Source organism: Gopherus evgoodei, chromosome 5 (assembly GCF_007399415.2).
Source record: "Gopherus evgoodei ecotype Sinaloan lineage chromosome 5, rGopEvg1_v1.p, whole genome shotgun sequence".
NCBI lineage: Eukaryota > Metazoa > Chordata > Testudines > Testudinidae > Gopherus > Gopherus evgoodei.
This window is the reverse complement of record NC_044326.1, coordinates 14160127-14183737: the sequence shown is the minus strand read 5'-3', so window position 1 is coordinate 14183737 and position 23611 is coordinate 14160127. Positions and strand designations below refer to the sequence as shown.

At 45.4% G+C, this 23611-nt stretch overlaps 1 protein-coding gene across 2 annotated transcripts in view; it reads right to left on the bottom strand.

The window, feature by feature from the left end:
- Nucleotides 1-23611, bottom strand: part of LOC115652487 (charged multivesicular body protein 3) — a 53483-nt gene that overhangs the window by 1105 nt on the left and 28767 nt on the right. The window contains exons 1-5 of one of the 2 annotated variants that reach the window (XM_030564529.1): nt 19729-19870; nt 13483-13543; nt 5230-5409; nt 1880-2001; nt 859-973 (exon numbers count right to left, since the gene is read on the bottom strand). In XM_030564529.1, coding sequence (XP_030420389.1) covers nt 859-973; nt 1880-2001; nt 5230-5409; nt 13483-13543; nt 19729-19773 — 523 coding nt within the window. In that variant the 5' untranslated portion in view covers nt 19774-19870. Of the gene's footprint in view, nt 1-858; nt 974-1879; nt 2002-5229; nt 5410-13482; nt 13544-19728; nt 19871-23611 lie in introns of those variants that run through there. The other variant, XM_030564530.1, reaches the window with a different exon arrangement.

Here is a 23611-nt window from a genome sequence, read left to right as displayed (position 1 = left end):
AAGAGGTGTGGGAACTGGGCACAAGGAGACATGGCAAAGTATGAGCCAGGGAACCTAATTCACCCATAGGGCCTGGCCAATAAGGAGGCTGGGACTTGAAGCTGCCCTATAGCCCTTCAGGTAATAGTCTACAGTCAGAGACTTCTGAATTAATATTTTATATTCAAAGCACTTTTACAAGTTGTCTCAGTTAATTAGGAGATTTTCCAATTATTCCGCCTAGATTTTACTTAAAGGGACAGAGTCAAGTAGTTCAGGGCCAATTGTTGTGGTGTTATTTAAACCACATAAGACCCAACAAAGATTTTCGTTTTTTCAAAAATTGGAAAATAGGGGAAATAGTTAAACTAAAGTGTGTTTAGCCCAAACAGTGTAGCAGCCTGTGACCCTGACTAGATCAGAATCAAAAGCAACAGTCTCTGCTATTGTTATTGTACAAGATGAGAGAAACACACAGTAACTAAACTGCATCAAGTATGGATGTATTTAAATTCTGGGTTAGGGGTACTAGTACCAAAGGAAAGTGACCTTTTAAAATAAAGGTGATAACCTGACACTGTCTCTGCTGAGTTCTGTGCATTCCTCCTATTGACACTTTTTGGAATCACCCTAACGAGTTCTTTCCTGCCTCAGTATTCACGATCATCAGCCACAGTACTTCAGCCCCATCTTGTGAAGTACTCCCTGCTGCCACTAAAGCTAAGGGCATTCAACGCTTTGCAGAACTGGGCCCCCAGGTATATATAGAGGGTCAAATTCTGCAATAGGAATCAATGAGTTTTGCCATTTAATCCACTGGGAACAGGACCATGTTCTTAGCCCTCATAATACATATCTGTAACAGACTCACGCACTCACCAGCTGTAATCTCAAACAGGATTTTATCGATTTCCATCTCTGCTTCCTCTTCCATTTCCTCTTGGTCTTCCATATTTTCAAAAGTATCCTCCAACATTTCTTCTATGATACCAGCCTATAGCGAAATAGAAGGTAACAGCTCCCATTTCTAGACTTACATAGAGCCACCGAGGAGCACAGCACTCTCAGAAAAGTATACTCAGCTCCTTCAATTTCATAATAGTCCAGATTATGCCTGCCGCTATCACGCTCAAAGGACTCAGCCTATTATTGGAAGCAAGGCTATCTACTACACACACCATTCTTACACGTTCCTGATAGTTCTGTCATTAGGTCAGCATGCAGTGGAGCTGGTTTAGCATGTGGGTTATTTTTTATAACAGACCCTTTGAATGTTTTCACAGCAACAAAAAGACAATTTATTGCATATTTGCTGTGAGGAAGGAAGGACTGACAATTAAGAGTAGGGTAACCCAAGAATTAAATGGCAGTGTTGTCTTACACCTTAGAGCAATATATCAAATTTATTGCATTAATCAAATGCAACTACAACTGGTAACACAAATCTTTGAAAGGCCAGCTTGTCAGTCTCACACAGTTATGTTTGCCCAAATTATATTCTGTAATCAACTAAAAATGTTGGAATTTATAGAAAAATCTTCCATTGGAAACACTTTTTCTTAAATAAAAATAAATCCCCCTGCAGGGCTTGGAGCCCAAACATTTCAAAATTATGCTAGTACATATCACATGCGCACAGTAAAATGGATTAGAAAGTTTAAGTAATCTAGAGTATTAACGCAAGAAAATTATTATTTAAAAGTGTGTTTTTAACTTGAGTATTCCTTTAATGGCAGCAGAGGAAGACTCTGGACCCTGTCTCTTGTCTGTGTAAATTGTAAGCTCTTCAAAGCAGGGACTGTTTTACCATGCATTTGCACAGTGTTGAACAATGGGACCCCATCTCACTTGGAATGTCTAGGCACTATTGTAATACACAATAATATATTTCAGAACTTACCTTCATCATTTCTTTGGACAATTCCCTCATTGTTGCTTGAATTTCAGGGATTTTTACTAGATTTTGCATGGCTTTCATGACCTCTGTGCTCTTCTGTAACGAACCTGCCACTCTGAGGACAGCTGCCAAGAGAAGGCATGGAAAGGCTTTAGAATGAAGCCAGCACAGGGGAACAAAACTGACGGAGAATCCTGCTTGTACAAATCATCATCATTTTGGAATCTAGGAAAGTGCATACAAGAAAAAAGATTGTCCATTTACTTAATCACCTTCTAAACTTAAAGTTGTCGGCTTTAGAAGACAGGAAAAATCTGACTTGCCCTGTTTCTGAATGATTGAAGAGTTTTAGTGGAGATACTGCTCCAATGAACTGCAGTTGAGCCATTCAAACAGGTCTAGATTCCACCCCACCCCCAGTTTGATTCAGAAAAGGAAATCTTCCTGTTTGCTCTTCGCAGGTGGGAATAAAACCTACGCAGAAAGTCTTACTGACGTTTTCATGCTGGTCAAGCGAGCAAGACTATGTATCCATGTATCTGATTATTCATGAAAATAGTACCCTAATGTGAAGCTGCCTTTGTAATCTGACATTTTGGGAGATTTAGAAACTCTCTCTCACTGGCAGGAAGTCATTTCACATCACTGGATTGTTGGAAAGCCTTTTAATATTGAATTAGATAACTGACAATTGCCCCTTTTTGAACAAGAAATAAAAACTGAATTAAAATACAGCATACAGTGGGTTTCTACCAATATTTTTTCCAGTAGCTAATTAACAGTCCTGGGCAACGTCCAAAGAGGTCTGGGAAGCTAATTATTAGAATGGTGCTTAAATGTTCCTTGAATGTCAAATCCTGAATAAGGCTAACGTTGAGAAATAACAGCATAGAGTTCCCATGTGTTAAATGGCACTCCTGAATTAAGGGGATGAACTGCACATGCTACTTTTCATTGCAACATTCCCAGCTTACAAGTGTTTTTAACATCAGGCCTGAATAATAAGGAGAAGGTACAGGAATACAAAAAAAAAATAAAATCTCAATTGTATTGATAGTCAAATTTTTTCAAGCCAGTTAGGAGTCTAATAAAAATACAAGCCGGAATCCCAAATTCCTGTCTGCCTCTGATAAAATAATGGCTCGATCATCACTATTATTACCGTGGTGGTATTGGTAGTAATGCTAAGTGAAAAACTGAAGGCAGTCTTCACAGTAAAGGAGGATTAAAATCCCTTTAGTGCATAGTTCATTGATTGAATTTAGTTCCCAGATTTACCATTACTATTGTTGAGATTAGTTTTCTAGGACTCTTTGTTGGGTAAAATAGTTGCTAAATTCTCCAGCGAATATAACTGTACTAAATCAATGAAGTTTGATGCTGAGGTCTCCTTGCAGCTAAGCCATCAGTGTCCCCACAAACTAAAAACTTCTTACACACACATCTATGATCATGGCATCCTGGACAACAGGCACTTTGGAAATCTCAGAATTAGAAACAAAAGTGATTCCAATTAACTAAGGCTACATTTTAATCATAGGTATTTTTATTAAAAAAGTTATGGACAGGTCACAGGCAGTAAACAAAAATAAATGGCCCATGACCTGTCCATGACTTTTACTATATACCCAACTAAAATTCATGGGGGCGCCACAAGTGCTGGCATAGCCTGGGGGGGCACTGTGGGCAGGGTGGGGGCACAGGCCAGGGAAGCACGGCAGATGCTTCAGGTTGGGTATTGGTGAGGCTGGGGCAGGCTTTCTACCCACCTCCTCGGAAGTGGCAACCCCAGCTCCTAGCTCCATGTGCTGCCTCTGCTCTGCCCCAAGCCCTGGTTCTGCAGCGCCCATTGGCTGGGAACCACTGCGGAGGCAGTGCCTGCGGGTGGAGGCAGCACATGGGACTAGGAGCTGAGGAAGGGGAGTTCCTGTCAGCCTTCTGGGGAGCTCCCCCCAGGGTAAGCACTGTCCCGCCCCACACCCCCAAACTCCTGCTGTTGGGGGGCAAGAGGGCCAAGACTGCCCCAGAAGCAGCTAGTGTGACTGGCCCAAGGGCTGCCTGAGCTGCTCCAGTGGCTTCCGGGCCAACTGCACCGGGCTGCTGCAGAAGTCACAGAAAGTCACGGAATCCATGACTTCCATGACAAACACAGAGCCTTAATTATAACTATTTGCATGGACCATACAGCAAGAGCCAACAGCTGGATCAGTATCTGTCTTCGTTTACTGTCTTCCAATCCTGCCTCCCCTCATTCTGCTGCCCAGCCAACTTGTTGGGGAGCCTCCTCCCCTTGCCCAGCTTTTCAGGCTAGCACCTCAGTTTTTTGGTGGCTGGCTGGTCGTTCTTTCTGGAAGCTGCTCACACACCCAGCCAGTCCTTGACCCCGCTTCTCTCTACACTTCTTCCAATGCATTCTCCCCTCATCCCCAATGGACCGGATAAGTCACACTAGGTCTCCTCCTAGCAAACGGACTGTGGCTCCTGTTGTGGACTAAAGGTGATTTGCCAGATGAAGAAGATGCCTCCACCGCAGAGCTATGAGCTCCCCCTCGTTTTGTTCTGTGTTTGTACAGTACAGGGTCCTGGTCCATGACTAGGTGCTACAATAATACAACTGCTTGCAAGTCTTCCCCCCCCGCCCATCCTTGGATCCCTTTGCTCCCTGCCGCTGTTAGGAGCTGCAGTGTGGTGAGTTATCAGTGACAGACTAGCCAGAAAGTGCATTTTAAAGGACAATTTCAATATGGACAACAAGGCTTGCAGATGGTCATGGGGGAGGGGGAGGAATTCTAAGAGTAGGGGAGCATGGAAGAAGGTCTCAGTAAGGGATTGTCAAATGCTTTGACAGATGGAAAATGGTGTAAGTGCTAAACAGGAAGCCACTGGGCAAATTGCTCCTCTTCTCTATCAAGCCCACCCTTGCTTTGATGCTTCACGGTGCAGGACTCTGGCTTTAAAAATGCAGGAATTTGTGAGAGAAGACAGGGTGCTCTTACAAATGAAATACCCCTTGGATACACAGCCTGTCAAAACACAACCCACCCCAGTAACAGAATGTGATCAAGCTCTTCTTGTAATGCTAGAATCGTTCTTACAGGGGGGTGTGGAAGCAGCCAGCATTAGGAATATTCTCGCTATTTTAGAAATACTCAAAGAAAAACAAATACACAGCACAGCATGCGAGGAAAGACCTCTTGGAGCAGATGACTTAAGTATAAATACATCCTGCAGGCTTGGACTCATCCTAAACTTTGACAGAATTTTACTTCAGTTTTGAAATGTGCAGCTCAGGGCCAACCTCTACAGTTAATCTAAGAAACAGCTCTTGTATTTAGGCACAACGATGTTCTTACCAAGCTGGTTCTTCATCCCCATGAGCACAGAGTTCATGTGTGCTTTGGATGCATAGAGTTTGCTCACAGCCTTCCGAGAGCGGATCATCTCCTTTGCCAAAACCACACACACGTCTTTTTGACCCTTTTTGGCAGCATCTTTTACCGACCGCTTTACCTTTTCTTCTTCTCTTTGGATATCTGGGTTACAAAGGACAAACAAGTGAGGACAAGTCATCAGAAATGGCTGGAGGCTAGGAGCAGAGATTCATTGCTTATTGGAGTGCATTTTCAAAAGCAACAGTTCATCACTAAAACTTTCCACTTCAATAATGCCTTTCGTTTAAGCATGAATCCAGCCATTGAAGACTGAACGGGGTATTCTGGTTTGTGCATCACCAACAGATTAGTTACTAAAGTTCTAATAGCAAAATATCTATTTCTAGCATAGCACACCCAGTTTTATCTCAGCATTACCTCCAAGGTTCCCAAGCACCCGGCTGAGATCAGCTCCTGTATGAAGCTAAACCCTGATGAGGGTGAAGTAATGCTGGCCAGAAGAGGGAAGCACTTTGAACCACTCATCTCCTCCATTACAACTGCCATCATCAAAGGCAGCCACATTCACATTGTCAGACTGGTTTACAGCAGTGGTTCTCCAACTTTTGTACTGGTGACCCCTTTCACACAGCAAGCCTCTGAGTCTGACCCCCCATATAAATTAAAAACACTATTATAAATGCTGGAAGTGAAGTGCGGTTTGGAGGTGGAGGCTGATTGCTCACAAACCCTCAGTAATAACCTTGCAACCCCCTGAGGGGTCATGACCCCGAGTTTGAGAATCCCTGGTTTACATTAGATTGCATTAGATGCCGCACTGCACTCACCTAGCCAGACAATTGTGATGGCAATGAATGCCCATTTCCATCTACAATGGTCAGGGAACTACACTTGGTCCTATCGGACACAGATCCAACCATGAGGAGACACGTTTATAACCTCTAATCTTACCTATTGTAATTCCTTATACATATGAAGTCCAAGCCCTAAAGGAAGCTACACCTGTTGAGATGCCAACCTGGCTCATACTTTTAGAGATGCTTATGAAAAAGTTAGGGAGGATGCTTGGACCTCTTCCCCTCCTTCCCTCTGGAGAAACTGGGACCTCTTGTCCCTCCCCTCCAATGGCTGGATTCCGCTCACTCCTCTATTTGTTGACTCCCCATCCCCAAAGAGAAAGAAGGATCAGCCTTAGGAAAGGAAGGATCAGCCTTAGGAAAGGTGCCCTCCTATGCTGCCTAATGCCCTTATTTATTTTGACCATTCCTGGCCTGGAACTCCTTGCTGAGATGATCCTCCTCCGCTATCACTGCTGCCTTCTCCTCCCCTGCAGACTGGGCAGTGAGGTCTGATAGGAGGCAAACCATGGCAGCTGTCAGTGGGGCTCAGGGTGGTGCTGGATTTACTGCCCAACCCACAGACTGCGCACGAACTGCCTCGAGTGGACCCTGGTGGAGAGCTCTAGTACCTAGAACATGTTGACAAAGTCCAGCATGGTCCACTTGGGGCAGTTAAAGTGCAAAACGCAGCCTATGGCTTGGGCAGTGAATCCAGCAGCACCCCAACCCATTCAAAATCACCACATCTTGACCCTCATGGTGCAGTCCGTGCACATGTCATACTGCAGTGGAGAAAAAAGCCCTCTATTCCCCCAATGCTACTTGCTGTGTTTGTTGGACCCCAGTGGTGGTGAGTGACACACATTTTATTTATGTGACAGGTTTAAATCTACTAATTTTGTCTCTAACATAGTAATTTTGTAATTCTATGTACAAATTCACAAGGACTACTGAAAGTTACAAATGCTTTGCATGTCTGCATCTGGTTCAGAACTCAGCAATTTGATTTCTCACTAAGGGTACGTCTACACTACCTGCCGGATCAGCGTGTAGCGATTGATCTATCGGGGACCGAATCATGATGTGTAGTGTAGACACGACAAATCGATCCCCAATTGCTCTCCTGTTGACTGCTGAACTCCAGCTTGGTGAGAGGCGGAAGCAAAGTCGACAGGGGAGCGGCGGCCATCGATGCCGCGCCGCGAGGACACGAAGTAACTGATTCTAAGTCGATCTAAGATGCATTGACTTCAGCTACGCTATTCTCGTAGCTGAAGTTGTATCTTAGACCCCTCCCCCAGTGTAGACCAGGCCTTAGACAGGTCACTGGGAATACATCATCCTGATTCCCCCGTCCCTGCACTGGCTCCCTCTCAAACACCTAGAGGTCAAGGATGCTGTTCTGACTTTCAACAGCTTGCATGATATCAGCCCCCACTAACTACCTGAGAGACACCTTTCTTGTGATAACCTCAGCTCCACACCACTGGAAAAGATGAAGCGGCCAAGAAAGAGGGGAAAAACAGTAGCCAAAGAAAATGGAAAATTCCTAGGAGCTGGACCAAGATTACGGAAATCACTGCCAGATGAAATTGGAATGACTGCCAGCCTCATCACATTCAGAACTACATGCTAAATCCATCTCTCTGATATAGCTTTCCCACACTAACGTTCTCAGTCACATTATCACTCACATTTAAATCCTTAAAATCTTGTTTGTTCCTGCCAACTGGGCTGGGAAATAAAGATTTGTGGAAAGTGTTCACACCCCATTATGATGGGTGATCTCACAAAAGTACAGATGATACAGATTCACTCTGCTCCTTCAGGAAGCAAAAATCTTTCATCTATTTAGACCCCCATACACATTTTGTAAATAAATGGCTCAACTTCCCAACAAGCTTTGCAAGTTATTTTAAAATCAAATTTATTTATTACCCAAAATCTTTAATCTTGCAGGTGGGATAATCATGTACTTTGTCAGACACAGTTCATTAAATAATTAAGCTTTGACTTGCTTCCCTGCCAGGTTTATACACTTTCACTGGCATTTAATGAACAAGGCTTAGAAGCAATTCATAATATTGCACCTGGTGCATTAACTTTTAAATGTAAAATGGTACATTCAAAACATAACCATCTGAAACAGCTGAACGGCCACTGTTGATGTCACGGATAAAGGGCTTCTCTAATAATATAACATTATTCTGAAAACATTCAGTAACATCAGTAGACTTAGGAACACCTGAATGGCCTAACTCAACCTTAGTTTAGCCTCCATCTTCACTCCCAGCATTTGAGGTAGGGTGACCAGATGTCCCAATGTTATCAGGACTTTGTTTTATATTTGCAGTTATATCTCCACCCCCACCCCAAAAAAGAGAGTGTCCTGATTTTTCACAGTTGCTAATTTGACGTCCATGTACTAGATGTGAGGAAGAACATATATTGTACTGAATAGTGTCTGCACAAAATGAATTCCAGTCTTTTATGCTTTAAAGTTAAGGTGCTGTGCAATGCTCAATTTGGAAAAGAAACTACTAAGGGGGGATATGATAGAGGTCTATAAAATCATGACTGGTGTGGAGAAAGTAAATAAGTGTTATTCACTCCTTCTCATAATACAAGAACTAGGGGTCACCAAATGAAATTAATAGACAGATTTAAAAACCAAACAAAAGTAAGTATTTTTGCACACAATGCACAGTCAACCTGTGGAACTCCTTGCCAGAGGATGTTGTGAAGGCCAAGATTATAACAAGGTTAAAAAAAACAAAACAACTAGATAAGTTCATGGAGGATAGGTCCAGCAATGGCTATTAGCCAGGACAGGCAGGAACGGTGTCCCTAGCTTCTGTTTGCCAGAAGTTGGGAATGGGTGACAGGAGATGGATCACTTGATGATTACCTGTTCTGTTCATTCCCTCTGGGGCACCTGGCATTGGCCATTGTCAGTAGACAGGATACTGGGCTAGATGGACCTTTGGTCTGACCCAGTATGGCCATTCTTATGTTTTATGCATAAGCTTCCTGAAATAATCAAGGCCCCTCCTTTTAGAAAAGGATTTTAAGTGAGTAAAATGCAGAGATTTTAAACTATCTTAAAGGGATAATGGTAGCTATGCACAGCAAAAAAAAAAAAAAATTAAAGCACCTGAAAAATATTTTCAGGTAAGAGACATATGCACACAAAAGAATAAGGAGTTAAAAACTGGGCTTCTATTCTCCTGGTCCAGAAATAAAACTTCTATTGCAAAGAGAGATGGCCAAAAACTAGCTTGCAAGAAAAAGATAACAACACCATTTGAATCCATCCAGCGATATTAACATTTAGCGATGTTACTGACAAGAGTTCAGTGAAATTGCCTTATAAAGAAAGCATGCATACTGTATGCAGTGATTTTTATTTTCAAAAGCTCACTGATTTACACAGCCAGAACTTTTACACCAGAATGGTTCAGAATTTGGCAGGTTTAAAAATAAATCCATCAAAATAGCGTTCTGCGTTTTGGCACTCACAAGACCAATATGAATTGGAGACATCAATGCAAATTCTCATGTGGGAGTTAACTAATCTTTTGGAGAACGACTCACCCAGAATAAGTGTCATTCAGCAGCAGATAACCTAAGAAATCTCTATCAGCCAGTCCACTGGGACAAAGAGTGCCCTCCCCTCCAAAAGACTATTTTCCTTTAGAAGAGTCTGGGTTAGTGGTGTTTTCCTCATTACCCACAAGAAACACCATATGCTTATAAGATCCTGAAACCATTTCTTCAGCACAACTAACTATGCACTTTACAGGCCATGGGAATAGTTAAAAATCCCTGCTCCAAAGAGTGTACAGTACAATCAGTACAAATACCCTAAATGAAACAGTTCAGGCATGAGAAAGTGCTAAGATCAATCCATTGTGCACAAAGCCTTCCTACACTGACCATTTAGAAGGCCTAAAGCCTCTATCAGTCTATATTTTTGTAAGGTAAGCTTTGTTTGACTACTTTGAGGACAGAGAATCCAGCTGTGTGAATATCAACTTTTGCAGGGAATGTAGGTTTATCTTGTGGTCAAAAGGTGGATTCTACTTTCAGCTCTGCCAAAGACAACATGCATGACTTTATACAAGTAACTGTCCCTTTCCCACAGTTTCCCATCTGTCAGTTGGAGACACATCCCTGCCTCATAGGGTGATGGAGAGGCTTGACTCAAAGTTTATAAAGTACTTAGCGGTCCTGGGATGGAAGACACTAAAGAAATGAGAAATATAGTTACTGCTGCAAGCTACTTGCTGGCTTTAAACATCCAAAACCATCCATTTGACCGGGACACTGTGACATTCCATACCTTGGGGGAGCATACTGTAACTCCCATAGTCCTCATTTTCATATAATCAGGATCTTACATATAAAGCATGCCTTGTAAGGTATGGGGGAAAGGTTATGGTCTGCTGAAAGTCATTTCTCTATCCGTATGTGTGTATCATTAATGCATATGAAGTTATGAGAATTGTGTTATATGTTGGTCACTAAAACATGCTATAAGTTGGGGAATCCACCAGATATTAGCTCCCCAGAGGCAACAGGAAGGAAAGTAACCAACACCCAAGCGGGGTGTCGAACCACCCATCATCCAGCAAGGGAGCTACAATGCAATGACTCACCTGCATAAGGCCACACCAGGGAATTGCTCAACCTTGCTTGGAGAGACTCAGCAATGCCCCCCAGACATGCCTGGACTTGTGCTCCCCAAGCACATGGACTGAGGGTATAAAACAGAGTGGACACATATTGGGCCCTTCTCCTGCCACCGTTGCTGCAAGCAACTAAGACACTGAGAAGACAAGACTCCAAACAGAGGAGACTGGCCGAGGTTTAAGGAACAAATCTGTATATTATGGCCTGCAATATCCAGTGGGGTGAGAAAAGCTGCTTAATCTAGATGTTGCCCAGTCTAATATGGTTGGGCATTTAGATTGTGTGCTTATATTTTATTTTATTTTGGTAGCCATTCTTTTTGCCTCTCTTAATATCACTTAAGAGCTACCTTTTATAATCAATAAATGTTTAATTGTTTATCTTTACCAGTGAGTTTGTATGAAGTGTGGGGCAGATTTGCTCAGGTTGGCAGAGGCTGGTGTATGTCCACTCTCCATTGTGGAAGTGGCAAACCAACTAATAAATTGGGCAGTGCAAGATGGTATATTCCTGGGGTACAGTGCTAGGAGCTGGGGAGATTTGCCTGGTGCCTTTCTCTGTGTGATTGATGAGTGTCTCTGGGAGCATTCATGCAGTCTAGCTGGATGTGGTGCTAAGCGATCACAGCTCCTGAAGGTGTTGCTGCTGGTCACTAGCAAGACATTGTGAAAGACAGCCCAGGCTGGGGAGAGTTCAGGGGGCACAGTCCCAAGCTGCACCCCAAGGGGATCCTGTCATAGGCACATTCTGCTCAATGGCTAATAATAAACTGAATGGTTTCGTTGCAGTCTGACATACACCAATTTTTCTAGATTGAGCATAATCATTATATGTGCACTTTATTATAGGATATGCATTACTGTGGTTTGGCAATTGACTATTTTTGGAATGCGTTGCTTCACAAGGGATCAAAGGCTATGATGAGAAAGCATGGAGTTCCACAGAAGTCTTTGGAGGATGGTACCACCTGCCAGTCTCCAGTAAACCAAACTCAGTACACTGGTCCCTCTTCTATGACCCAGTGGCTCGGTGACAGTGCTGCGCATGATACCACACTATGGCTCTGTTAAAGGGCACTGTGCTGTGCTCTCAAGAACAGGGGGTTCAAGCCATCAGAGATGGAAGATTCTGTGTGGTGCAAAGCATTCTATTGCTCCCAAAACCCATTCTAGAAATCAGAATGAACACATTGTTTATTTGAACAGAAGCATTTGAAACAACATTCAGCGATACAGCAATTGTCGCAGTAACAACTTCATATTTCCATCAGAATTCATATGTTCTACAGACAGATTGTCCAAATTGTCATACTTCTATAGCACCATCCACAGGGAGTTCAAAACAGTTTACAAATTTAATTGGTCTCAACAGCCCTAAAGGATGCACAGACACTAACCTATTTTAAAGAGGAGGACAGACAGGTTAAGCCAGGGCTTAAAAATGCAGCAAACACCTAACAGTCAGAGACTAAATACAAAAGGTCCTCCTGGAACTTGTTCACAAAGCAAAACCCTGGTGAGAAGTCCACCCCCTCACCCAATCCCAGCTGCTGGGAATGTGGGAAGAAGGGGATGTACCAGAAAAATCTACTAATAGTATGGTGTAAGGTCAAACTCCTACTATCCTTTCTGGAAAAAAAAACAACATAAACCACCATACAGGAGTCAATCCTGTACCCACAGAAATTGAAGTCCAAACTCCCATTAACAGAAGTCAAACTTCACCTCTTATATCCAGTTCTCCTGTTTGTCACTTTCCCAGATATACCTCCCTTTACCTATCTGACATGTTAGTTATACTTTTTTGCATACTCCCTGGAAGTTGGTGCACATCGTAACCTCTTACAACTAAACTGTAACTTACGTTGCTGGTTAATTTGACCTAATGGGCACTTTTCAAAATTTTACAAGTGTCTTAAGACCTTAAATGCCTAAATCATTTTAGAAAATGGGATTTTGGAGATTAATTCACATGGAGAATGTATGGGACTTGGGTACTTTTGAAAATTTTACCTCAAGAGACTTCTATGGGAGTTTCATGCTTATAAAAGTTATAAATCCCTAGGACTATACTGTTCTTTTCATACAGTCACAATTCTGCACCTCTAAAATGCAGCGTAAACTCATTATTCTGTGGCTCCACACACTACGCAGGTCTCTGGCTGCTCTCACAATCTGCCCCCACCTCTTTCAGGCAAGGGCATTTTCCCCCTTCACTGATGGTAATTCACAATAAGAGCTCTTAGGTCTTGCTCAATATTATCCCATCTTCTCCTTGGTCAGCCATGAAGTTGCTACCCTAAGGATGTCCTTTCCACAGACACTTAGTCGATCCATCTTCCATAGGGTGACCAGAAAGGAAATGTGAAAAATTGGGACAGGGAATTGGTGGGGGGGCAGGGAGAAGGACAGACAATAGGAGCCTGTATAAGAAAAAGACCCAAACATTGGGACTGTCTCTATAAAATCAGGAGATCTGTTCACCCAGTCTTCCACCATCCTACCTACATGCCCTGTCCACTGAAGTCCTTGGGATTTCACTACATTTATTACAGTTGGCTCTCCACAGACTTTCTGCAATTCCCTATTAAGAAGTTACCTAAAATTTCATTTTTTTCTTTTGTATTTTGATATAGCATATATACACAAAGAGGAAGTCTGAGAAAATGTGAAAAAACACAAACCTCTGATCTGTCTATCAATTACTCTCATTTCTTTTCTCATCTTCAGCGACCATTCATTGACCTAAAAATAAAGACAGGAAAAAGAGAAAGCATAAAAGATACCATAACTAAAACGGACTTGTATACAATATATTCCCAGTTGTCCAAATTCCCTTCATCCAAAATTCCTACTTATCTGAATCCATAGTACATCCTCTCTCTGCAAACAGCATCCACCTCCCAAGGAATGGCAGGGTTCAAGGAAGCCAATTTGCAACAATGCTTCTAATTCATGCTACACCAGTGCAACAACGTATTCACTCAAACTACGATTAAGGCTATGTTTTAGTCACGGGTATTTTTAGTAAAAGTCATGGACAGGTCGTGGGCAGTAAACAAAATTTCACAGCCCATGACCTGTCCATGACTTTTACTATATATCCCTAACTAATATTTGGGCAGGGGACCATGGGTGCTCTGGGAGGGGCGGTCTGGGGGCGCCATGGGTGCTGGGGGAGGTGGCCTCAGCCATGGAGGGGCTAGGGGGCTCTGCACACTGCTCCCATCAAAACGCTGGTTGCGCAGCTCCCACTGGCGGGGAACCGCAGCCAATGGGAGGTGCAGGGCCTACAGGTGTGGACTGCACGCAGCGCCTCCTGGCCCCTCCGTCTAGGAGCTGCAGGGCCTTGCCAGTGGGACCTGGGGAGCTCCCCCCACCCCGAGGTAAGCACCCTCCCCACACCTTCCAACCCTCACACCCAAACTGCTGTTGCTGGCCCACGGGCAGCCCAACTCGGGCAGCCTGTAAGCCAGCACCAGCCACTGCAGAAGTCACAGAATCCTTGACTTCTGTGACCTCCATGACAGATTTGCAGCCTTAATTATGGTCCCATGGCTGCAACATTGTGTCAGTTCAAAGTTCAGCTCACAATAACTAGTTGTATCCATAGCGGCATCTCAAGTCAGCTCTCATCTCTGACCGCACAATCCAGGAAACAGCCCATCCCAGTGATCAGCAGGCAGTAGTCACATTGACACTGCAATTACCACTGAGGGGTCATATTCTGCCACAGCCCAGGACAGGCAGCCTGGGCACTTGGACAGCCACAGGGTGGGCAGGATGTGCAGGGGCTGACAGGGAGAGTGCGGCCATTCATTGGCTTGTAGCCCAGAACAGTAACAACGGCACACAATTGGGTAAAGCAATGCCTCTGAGACTCTTCAGCCCGCCCAGCTGTATCTGGACCTTTACGGCCTCCCAGCCCATACCTATAACCTACCTCAAAGTAGCACTTCCATTTGTACGAATGGCTGGTTAGCTGAAAGTTTCAGGTGTCCACCAGGACATCCAGATAAACGGAGGTGTACTTTATTTTTAAGAAGTGGTTCCTTTATGTAGCTTTTAGATGCATATTTTCAGAATCAATGCTTCAGAAATACAACAAACCTCTTTCCCCAGGGGCACAGATATCCTGCACTGATATAGCCACGTTGGCATGCATGACCCAAGAATCTCTTAATGCCAGTTGGCAAAGGGGCACAGATGGGGTGCATAGAGGTTACAAAAATGTCTTAATTCTGGCACATACATCCTAGTTCACCAAAGACAGTAATGCCAGGTATCAAAAGAAAGCCTGGTCACGCTGGTTATGAATATAGTGAAATGTATGTACTGCTTCTACATAAGGAGCTATACATGTAATAAAAACACGCTCTTACAGTTTGTATCACTATGAAAAAAATACGTGATGGGGAGTTCACCTCACACCAATCCTGAAGGAGTTAAAATGGCTCAGAAAGGGCCAATGAGGCCACATTTGGGGAAGAGCTGGAGACTGGGAAGGCTAACTGATGAAGCAGCTTAGCTGGACAGAGGCTTGCTGAGCTCCTATAAAGCCAGAAAGTTTGCAGCAGCAAGAGACTTCATAATATTTAGACACTTTAACAGTCATAATGAGCTATGGGGAAGAAAGAAAGCTGACCTAAATGGTAAATGCTTGGGACAATTTACTGATAAGCATACGTTGGTAATATTGACTACTGGAGCACCTAGTAGATTTAATTCTGTTTAATTTCTGTTTTAGATTTGGGAATTGCAACAATATAGGTAGTAAAAGCAACTGGGAAATACATAAACATGACAGAACGTAGGGAAGTGATCACTTCCCTAAACTTATTGAGTAGCAAGGTTGAGGAGATGTCAACACACATATACAGTTCCAATACTGGTGTCATGGAACACGCCAACATTTATGGAGTGTGTAGACCAGCATGTCCACATCTGTCAGCTAACTCGGTGCAGAAAAACCTTTTGTCTCATTCCTGCTGCTATACAGAAGCAACTTAGTGGTCACACAGAAATGTTCACATTAGTGCAGAACTGGGTTCCACTGCACTTCCCGTCCTATCCATTGTTAAGGTGATGGACTGAGATGCAGGAGATCTGGTCCCAGCTCTGCCACAGATTTGTGTGTGCCTAGGACAAGTCACTTAATGCCTGCGCGCCATGGTTTCTCATCTGGAAAGCGCAGATTGTATTTCTCTATTTTACAATGAGTGTGACAAGGGAAAGGGCACAGCAGGTCTGCTGACTCAACTGAGTAAATACATCCCAACTGCTGAGATTCCTAACTGGGGCTCCACTGTTGACACCTCTACCTCTCTTGAGTGAAGAAAAGGGACCATTGCAGCTGCAAGCAAAGAAGATGACATCATGCTGTTGACTCTGGGGTGGGAGAGTGGGGCCTGCCACCATCACTCCAAATAGGAGACAGAGCCACAGGGGACCCATCTTAATGTGAGCAGCCTTAATCCAGCCCTGTGTTCACCTACTGTACAGCACTACCTATAATTAAAATCCATAGAAAAAACTCTTCAAATTTGGGTGCCATAGTTTCCTTTCTGAAATGGTTGCACAATTCTACACTTCTAGCCACATGCTACTTTATTGCTGAATCTACAATAATCTCTGTCCAACCTAGAGTCACAACTTAACATCATATTGGCAGCATTTTTCCCCCCGTTGCTGAATTAGTAGTCACTGATCCCACACAGGGCAACAGAAGTTTTAGACCTGCTTCCCTCTGCTCAGCACAGTGCAATTCACAAGCATCAGTGTCTGCTTTTTAAATAATGTCTGTAGCACCACAGAGGTGCATGGTATATAAAGACAAGGAACTGAAGAATTTGAGCTAAATTATGCAAGGTTCAGCCAAAGGAGGAAGAGGATGGATTACATACCCACTTGCGTCAGTTTAACTAAAAGTATTTTTAAACTGATCTAGTTAAGCCAATGCAAATTTTTATGCAGACAGTCTTTGTTCAGTTTAAGAGTGCCCTATTTCAATTTGGTAAAGAGATGGATAAGCTAAACTGAAATAAACTATCCAAAACAAAATAGAAGTGTCTACACAGTGTTTTGCATTGGTTTAACCAAATCAGTTTAAAAAATGAGTTAAATGAAACTGCTTCATCTTCTGCATGTAGTCAAGGCCAAAGAAATGTGTGAATGTATTGTTAAGGACTGGCACAAGGCTTGACAATTTTGCCAGACATCTTTAAGCCATAAAATTAATTAGACAAGGTTTAGTACATTAGATGGCCCAGCGGTAATGTCTTGGTGAGAAGCCCAATTTCACTCTCAGCACCACTCAACTTCTAGGAAAAAGGTGGGCATTGAGATTCTCACCAGGCTACCATCCCCAGACCCAGCTCAGAAGCTACATCTTTTGTGTTAGCCACCAGAACACATCTGATACATGTGAAGTTGTCCACTACCTTCTGGAAGGCAGAAGGAACTCCCAACTGTCTTCCTCTTCCCTCTACAGCAGGGGTTCTCAAACTTCATTGCCCTGCAACCCCCTTCTGACAACAAAAATTGCTACATGACCCCAGGAGGGGGGACTGAAGCCTGAGCCTGCACAAGCCCTGCCACCCTGTGGGGGAGGAAGTCCAAAGCCAAAGCCCAGTGCCCAGGGGAGGGGAGGGGGAGCCAAAGCCCAAGGGCTTCAGCCCCAGACAGGGACCTATAATCCGAGACAACTGCTCAAGGCTGAAGCGCTCAGGCCTTAGCCCCAGCCAGTAGAGTTTGGGCTTTGGCATCAGCCCCTTGCTCCAGCAAGTCTAAGCCAACCCTGGCAACCGCATTAAAATGGAGTCCTGACACTTTGGGGTCCTGATCCACACTCTGAGAACTGCTGCTCTACAGCTTTCTGACTGCGAGGAGTGTGGTCAAGGAATCTATTACTGTACCTGTCACCCAAACTCCTGGCTACTATGAGAGGAGTGATGAAAAGGCCTTTCTTCTACTCTTCTCTGATTCCCAGCATCCAGATGTTGTGAGCAGGACAGCTCTCTCTGCTCCTCTACCCAATTCCTAGAGCTCTTGCAGCAGCCATGAGACAGGGAGGATGGTCTCTGCTGGTCTAGTTTTCATTCCAAGTTCTCTTTTCTTTTGGGGAGGGGGTAAGAGGAGGAGCGGGAAGCAGCAGCTTTCTTCAGTACCTCTAATGCATCTGCTACTGCTCATAACTTTTCCAAACAGTAAGAGTAAAAATGACCCAATTCTTGATTATTGCACTGCTGCCCAAAGAGTTCTGGAAACCAGCAGTGAAACCATCCAGAATTTGCTTATTTCACTCTGTTACTATGTAAGAAAGCTAGTGGCAGCAGCAGCACAATCAGATCCTAGTACAGCCTGCTTGCAGACTCACAAAACAGTGCTGCATCCATTCACACTTGCGTTGCAAAGATAATCATGCAAGGCACAGAAGCTTTATTCCCCCCTACTCAAATTTGGGGGTCTTCAGAGGCTGATGGCTTTCTATTTACCAGGGAAAGAAGCCACTGGGAAGTGGACTCTTTGAGACCTGTTGCCCAGCTCCCTCTGAGAGAGAGCCTCCAAAGGAGATACATTCCAGCATGCAATACGCCTTCTTGATCAGTACAACTCAGGCTGACAGAAGCAGGAGTCCTGGAGCGTAAAGGTTTGACCATCCAGGTAAATTGACCAGAATAGCTACTGCAGAATAGATCCCCATTTGGCTACACATATGCTTTAATAAGAGTATCCATTCAAGAAGTTATTCTGGAACAGCTATAGTCCTTTCCAAAATAACTTTCCCTTACTGACAAGTCCTAATGCTCCATCTCTATCCAGGGGACAACCCAAAGGCCCCAGTATGCTCCAAGCCATCTCCATCCCAGTAGAAGTTAGTCAATGAAGATACCAGCGCCAATCCCTTGTGGGCTATCAGTTACAGCCTGTTGCCTCTATGGGCCGCACCAGCAGGAGTATGGAGACAGGCCCTCATTGGAGCCCCCATCCATCCCAGGAGGGGGCAGCAGCATCACGGACACCCCTCAGGATGGGTGGGACCTTGTCAACTGTGCAGCAGCCCTGAGATATTGGGGGCTCTACCCTCTCGGCAGCCAGCCCCACTCCCTCAGCATCCAACCCAGCCCCATGGCAGCCCCCCTTCAATCCCACCCCCTCCTCGCAGAACACTAGGCCCCATGGCAGCCACCCCCAACCCCGCCCAGCATTCTCACCCAGCAAAGCCCCCCTCAGCGTCAACCCCGCAGCACAGCAGCCACCCCCTCACACACACACCCCGCCCCACTCTCAGAGTCTCCCCCGCTCCAGCATTGCACCCAACCCCAGGGCAGCCACCCCTTCATATCCCCACCCCACTCTCAGATTCTCCTCCCCTAGAACAGTGCCCAACCCCGGGGCAGCCGCCCCTTTACACCCCCACCTCACTCTCAGAGTCTCCCCCGCTCCAGCATTGCACCCAACCCCAGGGCAGCCACCCCTTCATACCCCCACCCCACTCTCAGATTCTCCTCCCCTAGAACAGTGCCCAACCCCGGGGCAGCCGCCCCTTTACACCCCCACCTCACTCTCAGAGTCTCTCCCGCCCCAGCATAATGCCCAACTCTAGGGCAGCCGCCCCACTCCCCACCCCACACACACTCCCCACCCCACTCTCAGAGTCTCCCCCACCCCAACATAACGCCCAACCCCAGGGCAGCCGCCCCCTCACACACCCCGCCTCACTCTCAGCATCTCGCCCCCCCCAACATAACGCCCAACCCCGGGGCAGCCGCCCCCTCACACACCCCGCCTCACTCTCAGAGGGTGTTCGCCCCGTCACCCCCCTCCCGCCGAGTCCCTGGCCCCACCCCTAAGGCGCCCTTGTCTCCCACCCTCCCGGGGGACTTGGGGACGCGCCTTCTCCCCTGGTGCCCCCCGCCCCGGGCCATTACCAGTTCCTTGGGCGGCTTCTCCGACGTTTTCCCGAAAAGACCCATCGCTGACCAACAAATCAGCGACTTCCGACCCTTCCGGGTTCCCGTCCCCTCCTCCACACGCCAGCCACAAACATTGCGCAGGCGCAGCTCACCTCCCTCCTCCTGCCCTGTGACGCGAGGCTCATCCGCTTACCACTGCGCGTGCGCCCACAACACCACCGCCCCCTGTGAGGGGAAACAAACCCCAAGCGCCTGCCACTGCGCATGCGTCCAGTTTCCTTCCCTCCGCCCTCCCTCCGGGGCGTCTCGGAGGCAGCACTGCGCGTATGTCTTTCTTGTGGGCTGGTGTTAAGACCGGTGTGTTCCTCCCTTCAGCCGCCAGGGGGCGTTTAGCTCAGGCTGCGGCTGAGAGTAATAGAAAATCATGATGGAAGGAGGGGTGGGTGTGGAGAAGGGAGAGGAGGTGTATTATAATCTAAACCTGGTGCTGGTTCTCTGTGACCTGGTCTACACTACGCCTTTAAACCAAATTTAGCGGTGTTAAACTGATTTAACCCTGCACCCGTCCACACAACGAGGCCCTTTATATCGATATAAAGGGCTCTTTAAACCAGTTTCTGTACTTCTCCCCAATGAGAGGAGCAGCGCTGAAATTGGTATTGCCATGTCGGATTAGGGTTAGTGTGGCTGCAAATCGACAGTATTGGCCTCGGGGCGGTATCCCACAGTGCACCATTGTGACCGCTCTGGACAGCAATCTGAACTCAGATGCACTGGCCAAGTAGACAGGAAAAGCCCCGCAAACTTTTGAATTTCATTTCCTGTTTGCCCAGCGTGGAGCGCTGATCAGCATGGGTGGCAATGCAATCCCAAATCCAAAAAGAGCTCCAGCATAGACTGTGTGGGAGATACTGGATCTGATCGCTGTATGGGGAAATAAATCTGTTCTATCAGAGCTCTGTTCAAGAAGACAAAAAGACAAAGCATTTAAAAAAATCTCCAGGTTATGATAGACAGAAGCTACAGCACATTGCTGTGTGACAAGCGTAACGGAAAGTCAAAAAATCAAATGGACGCTTATGGAGGAAGGGAGGGGGTACTGAGGACTCCAGCTATCCCACAGTCCGCGCAATCTCTGAAAAGCATTTGCATTCTTGGCTGAGCTCCCAATGCCTGAAGGGTCAAAAACATTGTCCCAGGTGGTTCAGGGTATATCTTGTCAATTTACACCCCTTCCCCCCACAAGAAGAAAAGGGGAAAAAAACACTTCTCGCTTTTTTTTAATATCACCCTATGTCTACTGCATGCCGCTGGTAGATGGGGTGCTGCAGCGCTGAACACCCGCATCCTCTTCCTGGTGGATAGCAGTCATATTGTACCGTCTGCCACTGTAATCATCAGCCCGTGAGTGCTCCTGGCTGGCCTCAGTGAGGTCAGCCAGGGGCACTTGGATAAAAATGGGAATGACTCTCGGTCATTCCCGGCAGATGGTACAGAACGGCTGGTAACCATCCTCATCATAGCAACTGGAGGCTGAGCTCTATCAGCCCCCACTCCCTTGTCTAAAAAAAAGATTCTGTACTGCCTGGACTATCATAGCAGCTGGAGGCTGCCTTCCCCTCATTTTATCTCACTAAAAAGTCAGTGTTTCTTATTCCTGCATTCTTTATTACTTCATCACACAAATGTGGGGACCCTGGAACGGTAGCCCAGGAGGGTTGGGGGAGGAGGGAAGCAACAGGTGGGGTTGTTGCAGGGGTACCCCCTAGAATGGCATGCAGCTCATCATTTCTACAGGATCTCTGGGGCTCTAACACAGAGCGGCTGTGCTCTCTGGTTCTCTAGTACACTTACCCCATATTCCAGGCAGGACGGACTCTATGTTTTGTCTAAAAATAAAGAAGGGAATGAACTGGGGAGTCATTCCCATTTTTGTCCATGCGCCCCCGTCCAACCTCAGTGAGGCCAGCCAGGAGCACCCATGACAGCAGCAGACGGTACAGAACAGCTGATAACCGTCATCTCATCACCAATTTACAATGGCATGGCAGCCGGTGTAATAGGGATGGTAACCCTCTCTGCCACCTTGCAAAGGCAAATGAATGCTCCTGTGTAGCACTGCAGTACCTTGTCTGTCAGCAGCATCCAGTACACATATGGTGACAGTGACAAAAGGCAAAATGGGCTCTATGGTTGCCATGCTATGGCATCTGCCAGGGCAATCCAGGGAAAAAGGGCATGAAATGATTGTCTGCCATTGCTTTCACGGAGGAAGGCTTGAGTGATGACATTTAGCCAGAATCACCCGCGACACTGTTTTTGCATTGGGATCTCAACCCAGAATTCCAATGGGCAGGGAAGACTGCAGGAACTATGGGATAGCTATGGGATAGCTACCCACCGTGCAACGCTCCGGAAATCGACGCTAGCCTCAGTACATGGACGCACACCACCGACTTAATGTGCTTAGTGTGGCCACGTGCACTCGACTTTATACAATCTGTTTTACAAAACCGGTTTACGTAAAATCGGAATAATCCCATAGTGTAGACATACCCTCTTCTATCCAGCACCCCAACACCATCATTTGACATTGAATGGTGATGCCTACGTTTAGGGAAGAATCCTGTTGTCTTCAGTTACAGATGTAGTCCATGAACAGCACTTGGACTACTTGTTTTCTCACTATTCCTTAAACAAGTATCTGTAGCATTATTTATACAACACTACGCTGGTTACTGTAAAAGACCACTGCTAGCAAAATGGTATAGTGCAATTGAAGTGAATGGAGCACTGCCAATTTACAGCAGTTGGTGATGTTCCTAAAGTAACTTACAGTTTGTTCCTGCCATTGCTCCAGCACCTGTGTTGCCTCTTGTGTACAGTCTCCTTTACTTTCAATACAGTCTTGCAAAATTATTCTCAGGGCTGGTCTACACTACGGGGGAAAATCAATCTCAGATATGCAACTTCAGCTACGTGAATAACATAGCTGAAGTCAAAGTATCTAAGATCGAATTACTCACCGTCCTCACGGAGCAGGATCGATGTCCACGACTCCCCATGTTGACTCTGCAACTCTGTTGGGGTTGGTGGAGTTCCGGAATCGATATAAGTGTGTTCGGGGATCGATATATCGCGTCTATATGAGACGCGATATATCGATCCCCTAGTAATCGATTGCTACCCACCGATACAGTGGGTAGTGAAGACATAGCCTTAGAGCCAGTAACTTTAACAGACAATAAAATCTCATTAGTGTTTTCATTATCATCCATCATCATGAGGAAGCACAGGCAAGTGTATAGAGCAGTACATTTAGATTTTTTTTTCCACTTCAAAGAGAATGGACCAAATTCTTCCCTCAGTTGCACTGGGCAAGTCCATAGAGGCAACCTGAATTGTCCCAGTTGAAATTAGAGCAAAATTTGGGATATTGCTTTTGAAGAGCTGCTGTTAGGATAGGTCTCCTATAGGGTCTTGGGAAAGGTACCTGAGGCAAATCCTCATCCTTGCATCAGCCCCTTTAAGACACACAAAAGGGACCCAGCACAGCATAACAGAGACTGTATAATCCTCATGTCTGTCTGGGAGGAGCTTAGGATCCCGCCTCACTTTTTATGTATATGCTGAGTTGGCATATCAGCTAAAATAATTTGCTCAGGAGATAGTGGTGGATGGAGGTGTTTATATCCTTCTAGATGTCTTATGGTTGAATAAGAAAGGAAACGGTAGTTATCACCTTACCCTCTTTTCCATAGCTCTAATCTAACTTGAATTGGACAAAGTTGCACAATTAAAATACTACATTTACTGTATATATCACTTATCCACAAACAGCACTGTGGTTTAGAAGACAGGCTAAGACTAGTCCCATTTCACTAATGTGGAAAATGAG